The sequence below is a fragment of the Pleurodeles waltl genome, chromosome 4_2 (assembly GCF_031143425.1).
Source record: "Pleurodeles waltl isolate 20211129_DDA chromosome 4_2, aPleWal1.hap1.20221129, whole genome shotgun sequence".
In the NCBI taxonomy this organism is placed as follows: Eukaryota; Metazoa; Chordata; class Amphibia; order Caudata; family Salamandridae; genus Pleurodeles; species Pleurodeles waltl.
Window position 1 is genome coordinate 449,014,043 of NC_090443.1, and position 19,438 is coordinate 449,033,480.

Below are 19,438 nucleotides of genomic sequence, written 5' to 3' on the forward strand. Positions count from 1 at the left end.
CAGTGTTGGAGAAGCATGCACAGAAGTAAGGTTTTTAGACTATGGCCATTTTATTACTTGCAGAATATTACGTTCCCACCTGTATTCCTTGATAGTGTGAGGGCCATTTCAGGATATGAGAGTTTGTATTCTGACTGGAGGAGAAAAGCACTGCTCCCTGTTGAGTTTGGGAAGGTGGCTGCCAATGCTTCTGCCTTGCAATAGCTCTAGAAGAGCTTCAGTTCACCTACATGATGAGAGTGTGAGGGGTTTGAGGTACCTGAATAGATGGTGTCAGGAGCTCTGGACACTGACAGTTTAAGAGCTTGGTGCACATCAAGAGGCAGGGTAAGATTTCTAGGCAGTGTTAGCAAGTGAGGGCACATTAACAGAAATTATGAGAAGCTTCAGGCTTAAGGATAGGCAAACTGAGGAGCCTAAGGCCAATACTCGGACCGTTTGAGGAACCTGGTGTAAAGGTCAGAATCAGTTTGGGAATACATGGACATGCTGTGTCAAAAGACTGAGATTACAACCGTGGGGGCAGAATGGAGAGCTTGGGAAACATGGACAGCATGAGGCTCATCAGACACATGGAAAGTGTGAGGGGCCCAGAGCGCCTGAACATGCAGTATGACGAATGTGAGAACCATGGACAGTATATGGAGCCTAAAACACTTAAACATGCAGCATGAGTGGCTGGGGATGCATGGGTAGTGCAAGGGACTCACAACACATGAATGCGCAGTATGAGGATCTTGGAACCCATGGACAGTGTAAGGAGCATGAAACACTTGAGCATGCATTATGAGGCACTTGAGATGCATGGAAAGCATAGAGAGCCTTGAACACTTGCACATGCAGAATGAGGAGTTCAGTCTAGTGGACATGGACAGATCCATGCAGAACTTCGGTCTCCACCTCCCTCAGTCTGCCACTTTAGTTCACTGTTACCCAAGCTCATAGAGGAGATTTAGATCATAGTAACCACTGGATGGAAAGGATAGCTTTATACATGGTGAAGTCTGCTGACATCTTAGTTTGATGAAGTACTTTTTGAGCCCTTATAGGGATTGACTACACTAGGCAGATTACACATGAATGACTCTCTGGGAAATGTTAAAAATGAATGACAGAAAACCTACCCTAATTGTCTCATTTTCTATTTGTGTGAAAGTTCAAAGTTCAGCTGGTGACCAGCGAATCCTACGTGACCAAATCACTAAGCTGCAGGATAATGGTGAGTTTACCCGCCTCTGCTTTATCGACACAGGACACAGCCAAACTTTGAAATCTTGCACAAGCACAAAACAAAACTGCTTAATTTTGCTGCTGATAGTTATTGCATAGCAGGGAATGGAGCAAATACATTTTGCTTTCTCCAAATTATATAAAGAATTGTTTGAGTGCACAAACGAAGGACTGAAATTGGGCAACTACAAGTCCTCAATAGCTGAAATTTTATTTTACTTGTGTAATCACAACATTCATTGACTAATCTATGTTGAAAGAAGACTTGATTTAACTGAATTTGAACCAATTGATTTTCCCTAAATTTAATACAACCTTTCAGGTTCGAGAAATGTGTATTTGCTTCTGTCCCATGTTGTAACTACAGCAAATTTAGTGTGAAATGCAGCTTGCTCCATATTTGTTTTGCTCTTTTCAGTTTCCATTAGACTATGCCATAGGGTTGAACTTTCTTCTTATAACATTTAAGACTTTAATAAACCTTAAGCTGCAAAAACATTACATTTTGTGCCTCCATTTAACCACAAAAAAATGGAAATATTCACAACTAATGCACCAGTCACTGCTTCTGATTTTGTCTTGGCTCTGAGGTGAATTAGGTCACTAAATCTCAGTGTGGTGTGTATAATATATTGAACAATATATAGGTGGTGATTTATAGTTTGGAGGATAAGATACTGTATTTCAAACACAACAGAGTACCCTGACCTCCAAAATGACGGTCCACCCACCTTGTTGACTATCAAATGAACACCAGATTTCTTCCAACAGAATCCCCATTTGCTTAGTCAAAGGAAAGCTTTCTCATATGGACCACTGGAGTAGGGCCTGCCAGAGGAAGGTGCCATACATAGATTGGACAGTGTCATGTTCTGTTCTTTTTACATGACACCCACACACAGGGAAAAACTCCCTGGGTGTGGGGACAATAGATTATTGTTTTTTTAATTATAAACTACCACTTTGAAAAACAAAAAGTCAGATAAAGTTTTGGGGACAGCCACCAAACCTTTTGTACCCTGACACAAACCATTGTGATGCCGGTCCTGTTAAAGTAAAGAGATCATAGATCGGCTAGCTAAGAGTAGTAAAGTAGGGAAGCTGAGATTGAAATTGTAAGTAATGTCTCTCAGTTCAACTCTCATACAATTATCCATTAGCAGTATCTCTCAAACTGTTTTGAAAAGGCTTGACATATCCAAGAAAAAGTAGACAATGAGCGAGAACATCTTTACATTTCCTACTAATTTTCATTTACATATAAACTGTTTTTACTGTGATCCCTCATTTGAGCTTTGTTTAACTTGACTCAACATCTCCTTCCTGTTGATCACCTATGAGGTGGACTTTGAGATGTACAAATTATGCAGATACAACAGAAATATTAAAATGTAAGTCATTTTCTTTAGATCAGACCCCAGATTTTAGAAGAACCTTTTACCATGCTTGAGTGACTAGGATGGTAAAGTTAAACACAATTCATTGGGAAAGAATGCTTCAACGAAAGCAAAAGACTTTCCTTGCCAGAGAGCTACAGAGTACACCTAGCCTGGCTTTTACACAGAGAAATTGTAGATTGAAAGAAGTATTAGTATGGCATTCTTTATTGTATTAGTTATTAAAACCTATTTACAATAAAAAAAGAAAAAACAGTAGGCTACTGTTAACAAATACTGTAAAATTAAAAAAGAAATCAATTTTCACTTCTTTGCAACTAAATAGTAAAACATATGAAATCTACCTGATGAGATGTAGACAATCATGTTGTCCTTTCCAGTATTTGTTGGTTTTTAACTACCTGTACTTTAAAGTTTTCTTTTAAAGCCATCATGCTCCAGATATGAGAGAGAATATTTCTTGTAAATTTAGGTACATAAATTATGGCACAGAAAACAATGCAGTCATCAATGGGAATAATGTTCAGGCGAATACAATACTTCAGCATGGGCTCAGTAATGGGCAGAAATGTCAGGGTGCAGCCTATAAATTTACAGTTTTACCCTTGAAGCACAATGTAGCTGCTTCAGCAAATGTTCTGATGCCAGAGTCTAAAAATTGGTTGCAGGCATTTCTTTTGAGCATCAAGTAGTTTATGACATCTGCACAAGGTATGTTCTATATTTTCTTTATTGGCAGCATATACACAACATAGCAATTGATTTTCAATTACATTATATCCAGAGCCCTCAAATTGGTATCTGAAGATGACAAAATATAAGAAAAGAGTGTTTAGTTTATGATGTTATATTGTAATCTAAATATGATAGTCTGTTCTTAGTATATGTAAAATTTTGTATTTTTATATTTGATTGATTGAGCAAGGTCGCATTTGAATTGATTCATTTTTATGGAATTTTTGATTAAAGACTTTCACTCATTTCTACTAATCTCAGTGAGAACAGGAATGGATGGTTAATCCTACTCTTTCAGTGTTAGTGACATACGATTTGGCGTAAACATGTGTTTCTACCCTGGACTTTCTTTCAAGCCAGATTTTGAAGTGTATTTTCATCACAGTTGAAGCAATTGCAGATGTAATTTAGAAAGATAATTTTGTTCATTGTAAGTAATAACAAAATTCCAAGTTCAAACCACAATCTATAGTGATGTGTCAATGATCTTTGGTTCAGTATGCTTCTTATACAGCTTAACCACAGTTTCCAGTTTCTCAATTACTTTTGTGTTATGTATGACGAATGCACCATATGTACCTTGCAGAATTAGTTTTGTACTAATCACTGTAATAGCTGGTCCAATGGCTTCACTCCCATATTTATTTGAGATGTGCTCAATGGCACCTGTAATGTTGGTACTTTTATTTATTAGATGAATGATGTGTACTGACTAGTTAAACGTTTGCTGTAATTCTACACTGATAGGAGTAGCTTTTTACAGTTTTATTTCTTTCTTTTCAATTTTCCAATTTTTATTTAAAGGGAAATTCCCAAATCATATAATTTTACTTTTAGCATTTTTTTATTTTGAGTTTTTTAGAACTATAAAATTGAAAGAAATGTTTTTTTAATCCTCGCTTTGATGCCCAACATCAACGAACAATGCTTTCTGGCTGTGCTGACTTTCTGTATGACGCACTGTGTCCCTTATGGCCACTTATGAGCAGCCACCATATTTACCATCCTGCTTGACACCAAAATATGACATATCATTGAGGTAGTGCTCATTGTCCCTTCAAAAGTAATTATGAAGACGCTGAGGATTACATTTAGAAAAATAATGTCTAACTATTATTAGCTGTACCCTTGGGAAGGGAAATTGAATTACAAATTGACAGTCACTTTTAAATGCACCGGACTCACTAATTGGCATTAAACAGGTGATGAGGAATAGACTGACCACCAGGGGAGGCCCCTCCATGTGAGCGAAGGAGTGTCACCCCGCTAAAAGTGCCGCCAAAAATGCCCTCAAAACTCAAAAATAAAATGGCAATAAACCTAGTTTATTGCCATTTTAATATTCAGCGCCCCGTCCTGGGCTGAGTGTCAGGACACAGCGGGGCAATAGCTGCCTAGTGGCAGGAGGGAGTTGTGCACTTGTTTAAAGTCTTGAGACGGCCAGCTTGACATGCACACTTTATTCTTCTTTAACCCAGCAGTCTTAAGACAGCTGGATTAGAGAAAGCACAAGCCTCCTGCGCTCTTGTGAGTGCTGAGGCAGGCCACTACCATCAATCCTGATGCTACTTTCATGCTGGTTATCACCATGAAAGCAGCCTCAGGATTTGTTAGCGGTGGTTCTTGGTCCCACACGTTGGAGCTTCCAGGAGCAGGAGTATGCCTTGAAGTAGACGCCTGCAGGCAAGTGACTTATTTTATTTTTAATTTTTATTATTATTATTGTGCCTGCCTCCCCCTGTAAACTTAAGCCAGCTGCCACTGCTGACCACTGAGTAGAAAACATGAGTGAGTGCTGAAAGATGCTGCCACTCTATGTCTGTTATAGAGGACATTTTGGGGGTTATTCTAACTTTGGAGGAGGTGTTAATCCGTCCCAAAAGTGACGGAAAAGTGACGGATTTACCACCAGCCGTATTACGAGTCCATTATATCCTATGGAACTCGTAATACGGCTGGTGGTATATCCGTCACTTTACCGTCACTTTTGGGACGGATTAACACTCCTCCAAAGTTAGAATAACCCCCTTTATATTTTACCAGCTTTGCTCAGCTTCTGAAACACCATAGTTGCCTTTATTTTCTAGCGCTGAATTTTGTGTTTTTTTTTTAATTCAAGAAATCTGTTTTAATGTACTTACAGCGCTGAGTGATAAGTGTGGGAATTAACTCCAACTATCCAACATTTTAAAGTAATCTGTTATTATTTCTCAAGGAGTTTGAAAACAAGATAACATAAAAGACCTAAACTACCTTTTAAAACCCCACATCCATCCCTTTTGATGTGCTATGTTAGCATTTTTAATGTTGCATAGATTATATGCAATGTTTAAATGTTTCAGTTCATATGCTAAAGAGCTTGAATAGTGTAATGATTACATTGCACGTACAAATGGCCTACAATCAAATGCTTGCTTTTTTTTACTTTTAGTTGCCACCCTCTTTTCAAAAATAACTGATTTGGAGAATAGTGTGAAGAACAATTTGCCTGGTAAGTTCACAATTGATCTTTGCATTTACATTGTCTTATAAAGAGTTTCCCTCCTTCAGGTTCTGCTGTCAAGTGAGGTAGTGTTATGTTGTTAGATTTAAGGTGATGTAACATTATCTTATGTGTTTTGCTGTATGATGGAGAGTTGTTATTTGAAGGTTTGTGATATATGTTATGAAATGTAGGTTATTTTATATTTAAAGATATTCTGCCAATATAAGATCAATACATTGGGGGACATTATGACCCTTGTGGTCTTTAGACCACCAGGGTTGCGGTGGTCTGGAACGCTGTTGCTGCACTCTGACTGCCACATTATGACTGTGGTGGTTGCGCCACGATCAAACTGAGAGCACGCTGGCGGTGCTGCCGATCTAAATACTCCAGGGCAGCGATGCAAACAGCGTCACCCTGGGGTTTACGACCCCCCTCTTCGCCAGCTTTTACAGGTCAGTGGGCAGTGTAGGGGGCCCCATGGCCAGCCCCGTTGCGCTGTTAGACAGTGAACAGTGCAACGGGTGCTAGTGCACCCTACACACCGCAGCATTGCCGTCAGATGAATTATGAGCCGGCATCAATATTGTGGGCTTTTTCTCGCTGGGCCAGCACGAAACTCCGCAGGAAGACGGCCACACTGGTAGCAACCTGACTGCGGGAGTTTGGCGGACGACCTTTTCCGTCTGTTAAACTCAAAATGACCCCCATAATCTGTAAGTGACAGAAGGAATTCCCCAGGACCTTGTTTACTTGGTCTTGTGTTAAAATTCATGTTGTTTTAAGTTAGGATTTGCCTTCAATTGTGTACAACTAGACACTTTCTAATAGTTTGTCTGACCTGCTTATCTATCTATCTATTTATCTGTCTATTTGTATGTCTGTCCATTGACTTTACGGCTTGATGCTTGTTCAATAATCATGTCACTTAGTCAAGTGTGGAAACTGAAATTTTCCTGAACTTGGAACACTCCGGTACTCTGGTACTCTGGAACACTCCGGTAAAATTGCAAAATCCTTGGGGAATGCTTTATTGTTCCATATCTATTTTTTTAACACAAACTTTATTGGTATTTTGATAAAAATTTCCATTCCATTATACAGACAAGTATGTTGGTGTACTTAATAATTGATAGATAATACAGTCTATATTGCTCGTATAGCAAAGTTATCACACAACAATGTTATGATAAGTAATACCATCCCATTCCCAACTGCACTCAAAAAACTAACCGGTTGGTAGCTAGTTTACTGTGGGTTGCAACTCCTGTCAGTGCCAGGGACATGTCATCAATGTAGGAGCTAGTGCTCACATGCAAGTCAAGGACAATGTAGAGCTAACTACATGGTAACAGCTTATTGATGTGGGGGGGGGGTTATTGGGCCCTAGTAGACAATGGCTCGGGAACCTAGACCAACTCACAGGTACAGAGCGCAACACAAAGAACCTGTCCACCCTCAGCTTTCTAACTTCTCAACCTCGCTCTGCGCCCAAAACGACTCTAACAAAGCATCCCAATCTAATGATATTGGTTTCTGCCGTAGCCCACCATACTTCTCTCGGCAGAGCGCAGGCTCTCCACCTGGCCCCACCGCTGCACCTTATCTCTCCAGGAAAACATTGGAGGGACCTGGGGGGGTCAACTGCTGTTTCGCTAAAAGCATAGCCAGGTTCACAAAGCGCGAACTCACTTTAGATCCTCAGGGTCTAGGATAGAAACCCAATAGAAATTGATCTGGTGCTGACTCCATATCGACACCTGTGAGGGCCATTAAAGATGCCCGTATGCCAGACCAGTACTGCGCAATTGAAGGGCACATTCAAACCATATGGATGAGGTTGGCATCATGGATATGGCATCGAGGGCACTGAGCCGAGGACAAGGGGTATTTTTTGTTGAGTCTATGTGGTGTAAGATAAGCACAATGAAAGAGGAAGAATTGTATCAGCTTAAACCTAGAATTGAGGGATATCTTTCTGGAGTATTGCAGAAGAAAGTTCCATTGCCTGGGCATGATGTCCCGTCCTGTATCAGTGGGCCATTTTGTTTTAAGCAAATGTAATGATATGTTGAGATGTGCACAGAGTCCCTTATTCAGCCATCAAGTAAGGTGCCTACTGTGTCCCATTGTGTGAAGGGCCTGAAGGAGTTCAAGTGTTGCTGGCTCTGAGCCGTCTAGTGCCCCAGTGTCTGCGAATGTAAGCTAGTATTTTGCCATGGGTTAAGAAGAAAGTCTCTGGCAATCCATGAGCCTGCACAAAGTCCGAGTGTGGCATCAACATGTTGTCTCCAAACAGGTCTCCCAGGGAGAGACTCCCTGCTGTTCCCACACCGCAGCATGGCAGTTGGTATAGTACCTGAGAGAGTGGGAAGCCCACAAAGAGGTACATTCGGTGCGTATGGGACCAATGAGGCCCTATTTCTCATCGCCAGTTTTTAAAATGCTAAGGCAACACACAGCAGCAAAGTAGCATCAATAGGTGGCTTAGGAGGGTTCAGGCACAACAATTGGAGTAACAAGCTCCTCCTCAGCATTGTGGGCGGCTGATTTCTCCCAGATTATGGCCAGCCAGTAAGACAACCATTGCAATTGTCCCGCTATGCAATAGGCCTTAAGACCAGACCGGGGGCCCCCAGACCTCCCTCGTCAGGCGGTAACTGCAACTTAGACAGGCTGATTCAGCAGCGACCTTTCACCCAGATAAGATAAATCAACACAAAGTTTAACGAGTGGAATACTCAAGGTGGTATCAGAAGTGGCAAGTTAACAAAATATTATAACATACGTTGTAAGACCATCATTTTTGCTAACTCCACCCTACCGGATGCTGAAAGAGGTAAAGTGGTCCAAAAAGCTACTTGAGACAGAGTGCTATAATTGCCGGCATTAGATTGCCTTCCAGCAAGTCCGTATGATCACGGTATATACGGATGCTGAGATACTGGAAAGACACGGTTGTTGCAGCAATGGTCAGAGATCCAAACTGAATTAATAGTTCTGGGAAAGTGTCACTAAAAGGATAGACATAGGATTTGTTGGCATTCATTTAGGGTCAAACAAGATCAGCAAATTGAGATACTATCTGTGCCGCCTGCCACATGTCTCCATGCAGATTCCTATAATATAAGATCAAATCATCTGCATATAACAAAATCGAGTGAGTAGTGTGACTCAACACAATCCCCCACTCCCCCGTGCTGTGGAGAATGTGTTGTGAAAGTGGCTCCATTGCTAATACAAATAAAAGAGGAGATGGGGGCAGTCCTGCCTAGTTCCTCTGTATATTCAGTACGTGGCAGAGACATGTATACCAGTCTTAACTATGGCCTTGGGATCTGAATAAAGTAGCTTCACCCAACTGAGATATTCTGGGGGTAGTACAAAGGCTTCTAATGCTGATATCATGTAATCCCAGCTAAGAGTATCAAATGCTTGCTGCATGTCTAGGGCTATGCAGTTGGAATGGGGAAAAAGGTGTTTTGTTTCATCCTTCAGCTGGAACAGTCGTCACACATTCAACTACGTACTACGGCGTGGAACGAAGCCGCTTTGGTCTGGGTGTAGGAGCCGCAGGAGAAGTGGGAGAAGGTGACGCAGCTGTTTCTTACTGAGGAGCTTATATTCAGTATTTAAGACAGACAGGGGTCCATAAGAGGCAATCTAGGCAGGGGGCCTATTAGATTTAAGGAGCAAGGTCATCACCACCTCCCAGGTCAAAGTGGGGAGCATTCCTCCCTCCAGTGAATTGTTGTATAATTTCTCAAGATGGGGGAGCAGACGCATAGCATATGTGGAATTAAACTCCACAGGCAGTCCATTGGAACCCGGGGTTTTGTAACAAGCCAATTCCCTGAGCGCTTCCAGGATCTCACCCACTGCAATCGGGGACCTCAGCATTTCCCTCTCAGCCCTTATAAATTATACTTTGGTGGAGAAATAAATGTATGGAGGCCAGATCAGTAGGCGGCGGTGCTGTATATAGGTTGGCATAATAGAGACAGAAGGCCTCATTAATGCTGTTTTGTGTATTCACCATGCCCAGATGTGGGGACTGTATGGATAGAATAGGTGTTGGTGCTTATTGCGGCTTAATTAACTTGTCAAGAAGGGCACAGGTTTGTCTGATTCCATGGGTAACATTTGGGTGTAGGACCTATAGTCAATGACCCCAGGACGCTCAAGGAGCTCCGCGTGGCGAACTGCCTGTAATTGAGCGTTTTTCATTTCACCACATGCTGCCGCCTGCTCTGCAATGCCCAGTTTATCTTCTAACTGTGCCAAGTTTTTCAATACTTCCTCCCGTACGCCCGCCGGTGTGGAGATATAGGCCCCCTTCAACACCACCTTAAAGGCCTCCCACTCGACCAGTGGGGAGGAGGCCGTGCCAGTGTTCTTTGAAAACTAGACATTAATAGTAGTGGCCAGTGTCCCCCGATATACTGAGTCCTCAAGTAACATGGGTTTGTGGAACCACGTAGGTATTGCCGTGGGTACACATCCCTACGAGAGCATAACTTCAAGAGGGTTATGGTCTGACAGTGTTTTGCCTAATTTTGTACCCTGAGTTATATGGCGTTGCAGTTGGGAGGTGCACAGAAATCGGTCCAGGCGGGAGTGAAGCATATGTTTGGGGAGTATAATGAATATTCTTTGGAGTTTACATTGCGGTTGCACCATATGTCCAATAGGTCCCCCCCTCGGCCCACTGTCGCAGTGCCCTGGCCTGCAGAATCGGAGCAGTGTTCGACAGGGGTAGATGTGAGCGATCCATATTAACATCAAGATCTGTATTGAAATCCCCTTCCAACACCCAAGGGAGATGGGCCCATTCTGATAACACTGCGGAGAGGCGGGAAAGAAACACGTCTTGTTCTTGGTTCGGTGCGTATAGACATCCCAACATTACTTGTTCACCATCAAGTAGGCCCCGAACCAGATCGTATCTACCTTGTGTATCAATTTTAGTGTCTTGGGCAAGGAACGGGAATCTCGCCTGTATCCGTATGGTGGCTCCACGAGAGAAAGCAGAGTAGGAAATATGGAAGAGCTGTCTCCTCTATTTCCGCTGCAACTTAAGGGCTTACGGTGTGATAAGGTGTGTTTCCTGTGAGAAGTCCATGCATGTACGGCATCTATGCAACTGTGCCAAGACCCTATAACGTTTATAGACTGATCCCAGCTTCCTAACATTCCAGGTAATTATACTGTAAGATTTGGGGATTGTAGCCATGATGACAAATGTACAATACGCGAGTCAGTACCACCTTCATTAAGCATTGTGTGTCCCAACGGTAATCCATCATCGACAGAAGCATACCAACCCATTTTTCCCAATACAAGGTCCAGCATATAAACTACAGTCGACCATTTAAACATACGTAACAGAATTTAACTGACATTAAGATTCCTAGGCTTACGCTAATGGGGTATTGCGACCCTTGTGCTTTGCTGTTTTCAGGTGTTGGTGTTGCTACCTCACTATTGGAGGTACTGACTGAGGCCCAATCAATGACAAAATGTTTACACATCAATCTTCGATACTAAGGTGGATAATATGAGAATTACACATATGAGTATTAAGTAACAGTTATTAGGTTAGTGAGCAGTATGCAGAACATTACACAGTATTCAGTTGAACAGTATTTGTGTGGTATCCAGGGAGCCCCACTTCTCCACCAATTATGCAGGCACCAGTTCTGTGTAGAGAGCCGGCAGTCGGGCACCTCCATGGTTCGAGCCCTCATAAGTCATTGGCCATCTGTGGTGTGATAACCGGGAATAAGGCTGTGCTGGCCTCTGTGCCAGTGTCTGAGTCACCAGCTAGGGATGATGCAGTGCTGGACCCTTGGCGTGATCACGCATGACTGTTGCTAGTTGTATATCCTCAAGCTGGCTCCCACGGGCCTACTGCGGGGATTGCGCCGCTCTTGCATCCACCATAGTGCCAGCCCTATGACGTTTACACTAGGCCGGTTGGCGAGTCGTTTGAGGTGGAGACCCAGTCAGTTGACCAACCTGTAATCCCTGGAAATTCCTGTCTAGCCATTCTTTAGCCACAGCTGGTGTATCAAAAAAATCAGATTGCCGCTCATGTATTAATTTTAGTTTGGCTGGGAATATCAGTGCATACACAAGCCCAAGAGTTCTGAGCTGACATTTCACTTCCTGAAAGGAGGCCCTCTATCGTTGCACTGCCACTGTGTAGTCCAGGTGTATGGGCACTCTTGTTACCTCAACGGAGAGAGCAGCGCATTATTTTCGGGCTGCACAGAGTAGCATGTCTCTGAAGTTCAACATTTTTGCTACTATAGACCTCGGGGGCACCCAGAATGGGCTTCCTGGTAGGTATTCGATGTGCCCGCCCCACTGTGAAGATGGCAGACAGCCCTTTTGGAGCCACCTGCGATTGCAGCCATGTCTCAATACATTGAGTGGGCTGGGTGCCTTCTGTACCCTCTGGCATACACACTATGTGGTTGTTATTCCTGTGCGCCCTGCCCTCCTCGTCTTCGGCATGCTCTTGAAGTTGTTCCACTTCTTTACGTAACTGGGCCAACATTGATCCATGTTCTGCATGCTCTGGAGTTCAAGTGGCTAATGTTTGTTCTTTTGATTTGACCCTGTCTGCAAGCTTATGGTGATCGTCCATAAGCAGATTGATATCGGTGGTCAGGACCCCAAGTTGCTGTTCCATGGCTACCCTGGAGTCACGTATTTCCTGCAATATAATGTCTGCCTGTCTATTGGAGATGTCACCGTTGTGGTGGGGAATTCAGTCTGCAGCATTTAAGGCCACAGAGTGCTCCAAGGGGAGGGAATGCACCCGCAGGCAGTTTTCCAGCCTTGGGGGTTTGGGTTTGGTGCACTCCATAATGAAAGTGAAACAAGGCAGCAACCAATGCACAGCAAGTGTTCGCCATGGGGAGGGTCTCCCACCTCGATTGCCCCTCCAGCGGTGTCTCAACATTGGCCTCCTGGTATCTTTACATTGTGCCTGATCTCTGGTCCCTGGGCAGGAGCTTTGCAAGAGACCAAGCCAATACAAAAGGGTCATCCCCAGGTAGCGTTCCGAACTGGTCACCTTCCGTAAGTCTCAATTACAGTGTCGCTGGGGGAACAATTCGCTAGTGCTTGTCGTAGACAAGGGTAGTTTAACAGTGAACTAGTTCAAGGTGGGTGACTCTGATCTGCTCCAGCCACGTTTGCACAGGCCCTTGTGCACCGCCCGGTGGGCCACACCCAGCTGAGGCTCTGCCCCCACCGTCTCCAGCCAATCCTCGCAGGTGTCCAGTGGTGGTCTTTAAAAGGTTCCCATGGGACAGCCCCGTGGGGCCCTCTGTAGATCAATGGGCCTCTCAGGGGCAGGCCCCACTCCAGTGTCCAAAAAGCGTGGCCCAGTCTGGCACCATGAGAGCAAGACCGCCGCACCGCTAAATCCCAGCCCCACCCTCTCCTCACCTCAGTATTCAGCCAGGCCACTCCAGAGCCACCCGGTCCATCGCCGGGGTCCACTTTACCTATTTCATTATCCGGTAGGGTCTATTATGGCAGCCTAGCCAACCCACCAGCGGGAGCAGCTCGGGAGGCCCAGCACTAGACCATCAGTCGGTGTAGCTCAGCCCGGTTACGGCCCCGTCACAGATGGGCCACCGCACATTCACCGATCTGCCTCTGTTGCAATCTGTGCTCTGTGTAGCATGGACTTCACTTGAGCGGAGTATCAGTTCTGATTGCAGCCGATAGTAGAAATAAATTATCGGCCGGGTCCAGAGTCGCAGAGTTAGATGTCCACCATCTTTGACAACTGGCTACACCCGCTCCTTGTTCAACATCTATATACATCAGTATGTAAATCAGTGTTTTTGGAGCTATGTCTGAGAAACTGGATCCTCGGGAATCTTAGGATACTAACTACATCATAATGGGTGGCTAGCTAACCGCAAACATTGTGGTAACCCTGGAGATTGGTACACAAAGCTGTATGCATGCTACTTTTCCAGCTTATTCAGACACAATAAATTTACATGCAATGAATCTAAATGAGATTCATTACATAGACTTTTTTTAACCAATTTTTATATGCATTCTTTATCTATCAATCAATCAATCATTGGATTTATAAAGTGCACTACGTACCTGTGAGGGTTTCAAGGCACTGGGGGGGGGGCTGTTGTTACTGGTCGAAGAGCCAGGTCTTGAGGAGTCTTCTGAAGGTGAGTAGGTCTTGAGTCTGTTGCAGGTTGGTGGGGCCGGTGTTCCAGGTTTTGACGGCGAGGTAAGAGAAGGATCTGCCGCCGGAGGACGACGGCGAGGGCGAGGTTAGTGGAGCCGAGCTGACGGGTGAGGGTGTAGAGGCAGAGTCTGTTGTTTAGGCAGGCTGGTCCGGTGTCGTGGAGCGCTTTGTGAGCGTGGGTAAGAAGCTTGAAATTGATCCTTTTGTCCACGTGGAGCCAGTGAAGGTTTCTCAGTTGGTGGGAGATGTGGCTGTGGCGTGGTATGTTGAGGATCAGGCGGGCGGAGGCGTTTTGGATGCGTTGGAGGCGTAGTAGGTCTTTTGCTGGGATGCCTGTGTAGAGTGCGTTGCCGTAGTCCAGCCTGCCGCTGACGAGGGCCTGTGTCACTGTTTCTGTCGGGATCCACTATGTAGATTGTGCAGAGCATGCGGAGTGTGTTGTAGCAGGAGGGGGAAACTGCGTTGACCTGTTTAGACAAGGTGAGGGAGGAGTCGAGGATGAAGTCCAAGTTGCGAGCGTGGTCAGACGGTGTCGGTGGGGTTCCTAGTGCGGTGGGCCACCAGGAGTTGTCCCAGGAAGAGGGGGTGGGTCCAAGGATGAGGACCTCCGTCTTGTCCGAGTTCAGTTTCAGACGGCTGTTTCTCATCCATTCAGCAAAGGATTTCATTCCCTCGTGGAGGTTGGTTTTGGCGGTGCGCGGGTCTTCGGTGAGAGAGAGGATGAGCTGGGTGTGGTCGACGTAGGTGAGACTGTTGAGGTTGTGTTGATGGGCCACTTGTGCAAGGGGGGCCATGTAGATGTTGAACAGCGTCGGGCTGAGGGATGAGCCTTGGGGGACGCCGCAGATGATGTCAGTGGCTTTGAAGCGGAAGGGGGGGAGGCGGACTCTCTGGGTTCTGCCGGAGAGGAATGAGACGATCCAGTCGAGGGCTTTTCCTTGAATTCCGGTTTCGTGGAGGCGTGATTTCAGGGTGCGGTGGCAGACTGAGTCGAAGGCAGCCGATAGGTCCAGGAGAATGAGGGCTGATGTTTCGCCGTTGTCCATTTGGCATCTGATGTCGTCTGTGGCGGTGAGAAGGGCGGTTTCGGTGCTGTGGTTTCGTCTGAAGCCGGACTGGGAGGGGTCTAGGATGCCGTTGTCTTGGAGGTGGCTGGTTAGTTGTGTGTTGACGATTTTTTCAATCACCTTTACTGGGAAAGGGAGCAGGGAGATGGGTCGGAAGTTCTTGAGGTCGTTGGGGTCTGCTTTGGGCTTCTTGAGGAGGACGTGGATTTCGGCGTGTTTTCATTTTTCAGGGAAAGTCGCTGTTTCGAAGGAGATGGTGATGACCTTCCGTAGTTGGGGGGCGATGGTGGAGTCGGCTTTGTTATATACGTGGTGGGGGCAGGGGTCTAACGGAGATCCTGAGTGGATGGAGTTCATGATCTTGCGTGTCTCTGTGTCGTTCACGTTGGTCCAGGAGGTCAGGTGATTTGCACAGGTGGAGTGTTCGGGGTGGGGTCTGGCGTGGGAGTGGCGTCGAAGCTGTCGGGGATGTCGGTGATCTTCCGGTGGAAGAAGGTGGACAGTGCGATGCAGAGTTCTTGGGATGGACGGATGTCGTTGACGTTGGCGCTGGGGTTGGAGAGTTCTTTCATGATGCTGAAGAGCTCTTTGCTGTCGTGTGCGTTGTTGTCCAGGCGGTCTTTGAAGTGGGATTGTTTGGCTTGTCTGATGAGTTGGTGGTGCTTTCGGGTGGCGTCCTTGTGGGCTGTGAGGCTGTCAGGTGTGCATTTGAGGAGCCATTCCTTTTTTAGCTTCCGGCAGTCACGTTTGGAGTTTAGGAGCTCGTCGGTGAACCAGGTGGCTTTTCTTCTGGCTTGGTTGTCGGTGGGTTTTTTGAGTGGCGCAAGGGTGTTGACGCAGTCGTTGATCCACAGGTTGAGGTTGTGGGCGGCGGTGTCTGGGTCGGTGGAGTCGGGGGTGGGTTCTGGGCGAGGGCGTTGGTAAGCTGGTCTTCCGTAACTTTGCTCCAGCATCGGCGGGGTGGTTGTTGGGTGCGATGGTGCTCGGTATGTTTCTTGTAGGTGAAGTGGATGCAGTGGTGGTCGGTTCAGTGGAGTACGGTGTTTTGGTTGAAGGTGATATGGGCGCTTGAGGAGAAGATGGGATCAAGCGTGTGGCCGGCAATGTGGGTTGGTGTGTTGAGTTGTCTGAGGCCGTGGTTGGTGAGGTTGTCGATCAGAGTAGTAGAGTTGGTGTCGTTGTTGTTCTCCAGGTGGAAATTTAGGTCCCCGAGGAGGATGTAATCCTTTGAGGTGAGTGCGTGGGTGCTGGTGAGGACGGCGAGGGATTCGCTGAATGGTGCTCGTGGTCCGGGGGGTCTGTTGATGAGCATTCCTCTGAGAGTGGTGTTGGGGTCGGTGTGGATGCAGAAGTGTAGGTGTTTGGCGGTCTTGAGGGAGTCGTCAGTGTGGGTGTCGACTTTGAGGGAGGATTTGTGGGCGATGGCTATACCTCCTCCGATTCCATTGTTGCGGTCCCTACGGATGATCTTGTAGCCGTCCGTGATGGCTATTGCGATGTCGGGTGCCGAGGAGTCATTCCACCAGGTTTCGGTCAGGAAGGCTACGTCTGGGGCGGTGGAGTCGAGCAGGTCCCAGAGCTCGAGGGCGTGCTTGTGTGCGGAGCAGGTGTTGAGGAGTATGCAGTGGAGGTGGTTAGTTTCGGTCTTTGTTGATTTCGTTGTTCTGTTGCAGGTGAATCTGCAGGTGTGGCATGCAAAGGGTCCGTGGGTGTTCCTTGATGAGGACTGGGAACATGCTGTGATGCAGCCGGGATTGAGGGCGTTGAGTTGGTCGGGCGTGTAGCGGCATCTGGAGGTGCAGCGGTCTCGTGGACCAGGGTGGGTGGCGCTGGGTGCGGTCCAGGCGCAGACGGGCTTGCCTTTGGTGCACCGTTGGCACGCCAGCGGCGCTCCCGCTGCGCACATCCACTTATATCTGTATCAAGTTACATGCTCCATCTATATCAAGTTACATACTCCATAGTAGTAGTCCCACCATATGGCCAGTGTTAACATAATATTCCATCAGTATCAACAGGAGTCCTTGGTTCAGTCTTTACAAACAAGAACAAAAAACAACAGCAGATAACAAGTCATGTGGTGGTATTAACTTAGTTTGGCAGGGAGGAGGGGATAGGATGAGGTGCCTCTGCATGGCAAGCTCGCAGGGGGGACATGACTCTTCAAGTGTAGACACGAGCGTTAGCCAGCCAACTCTTCTTTGTATGTTTGCAAGTCAAGTATGAGCACCTCCCAGGAGCCACTATGGGGTATTTGTGCGTCCTCCCTCCTTAGCACCACTGTCTCTGCTCGCCCCTACGGCTAAATCTGGTAATGCATAGGCTTTCAAGTGCATGGCAATTAGTCTGCGAGCTATCAACAATGCGAAATCAATTAAATGGTTTGTGGCTTTAGCAGTTTTTGAGCACTTAAGTAGTCCTAGCAATTAGCCCTCCATCGTGCACACATCTGGGCAGCCAGTCACCTCCACTAGTGTGGTGAAAACTGCTGCCCACAGTGTTGTGGCCTCCCGGCAGTCCCAGAATATATGCACCATGTCAGCTCTTGTTTGTTGGCATCTAGGACAACTGAAGGATGACTAAAACGTTTGAGAAAGGGTTGCTGGGGTGAGATAGGCCATGTGTAGGGATTAATTTACATAGTCATTGATTATACAGAACATTTGCCTCAGATCTGTTTTCATGGATTAATGATAAGCACCATGATGATGAACACCCTGGTTCTAACGTATTTCAGACTATGCCATTGGCATAGTTCATTGGACAAATGCATCTATTGAAGAAATCTTTATGTAACTGTTTGATTCCCAGTGGGTTCCAGACAACCCTTTATCCTTCTGAGACCGATAACATGAACATGATGCAACTGTCTTTGCTAGTGTCTGCTCCTGTGACTTTCTTCACTATGAATTCCCTCATTACCACCCTCCAAAGGTTCCACTCATTTTCCATAGCCCCTCCCTCACATTTAGTTTCTTTTATAGTGCTTCTTATCCAAATGTAGAGCATTTTACATCATGTGGACATCTTATACAGAGACAATGAATCATACAAATGTGTAAATCAACATATACTATGTATAGGCAATGTTAAAAAAAAGACAATTAGGGCTTCCAGGTGTAGAAGTCATGTATCTCCCATACTGGTAGGCATTGTTGTTAGGAGTCCTAAGTCTAGAAAAAGGTTATAAACTTACACCTTGCAGTTTGCATGGAGCTCTTTGATGCTGGTTCACAGCTCACTGTGCTACATAATTGCAATTTATGAAATGCAAGTAACAAAAGGATCTCTGTGACAAAAGCAGTAACCCAGTTAGCTGTCTGAAAAACAAATCTACAAACTGCATGATATATATTGTGCTTTAATAATTGTATTTTAGCAGTTCTTTTTCATATAGTGCAAAGTTGGCCCAGGGGCATTAGAGCTCTTTACATGTGAACCAGATTACACTACACAAGCTCAGATTCTGCAGGGCCCTCTGCTGCTCTGCGTGCTGGTACAATGGTGGTGCTAACAGACGGTGCACAAGGGGACAGCATAACAAAAAGCAGATTTTCTCGACTGCATCCATTGCAGAGCAACACAGCAGCATTTTAAAAACAATTTCGAGTTAAAACACAATACACGCTCCCTTGTACGTGCTCCCTTCATGCCTTTTGCCAATTCTGTCTATGCCTGTCTTCGACTTCTCTAGTCTCACTCTTCTCCTCCCGTTTCACCCTTCCCAGCAGCGCCCACGCCGGGGCTTAAGGGCGTGTCTAGTACCCTTTAGTTTCTCATCCTACTTATTAAGACTGTCAGTCTCACCCTTGTGCCCCTCTGTGCTACTGTCTTCCTGGCATGAGGAGCACAGTCAGGTTACCGGTGAGCAACTCGCCCTGTCCAGCATACGTGATGGAGCTCAGTCTGTTGCAGCAACTACTTTCTGCATACAGGTTCCTTCACTTGCTCTGCAGTGCCGGCTCATCGTAACCCTGTCGTCTAGAAGGAGGCATGCACAAAGAAATCACACAATCACTTAAGCTAGGCTTTGCTAATATCTCCCGAGAACATATGAGGTTGGCCAAGTGCAACTGAGAGGGATCGCTTGGTGAGTTGGTCATGTGTTGAAGGGAGTGGAAACCAGGCACACACAAGTCAGTCCTTCTTTTTTTCAAGCAGGGTCATCTGTGACAGGAAATGGGCACCAAAATATAAACGGCCTCCATTAGTGAGTTCAATAACTAAAAAGGTGGGCCCCATTTGCAAATCCTAGGTATAGGAGACTGCATGAATAGTGCAGACAGTG

The 19,438-nt window shown here is 45.8% G+C and overlaps 1 protein-coding gene across 1 annotated transcript in view; it reads left to right on the forward strand.

Annotated features, from left to right (window-relative positions):
- LOC138294158 (hepatic lectin-like) overlaps nt 1-19,438 on the forward strand; it is a 171,490-nt gene that overhangs the window by 55,972 nt on the left and 96,080 nt on the right. Inside the window, exons 5-6 of the mRNA XM_069233344.1 lie at nt 1,157-1,219; nt 5,794-5,853. Coding sequence (XP_069089445.1) covers nt 1,157-1,219; nt 5,794-5,853 — 123 coding nt within the window. The remainder of the gene's footprint in view (nt 1-1,156; nt 1,220-5,793; nt 5,854-19,438) is intronic.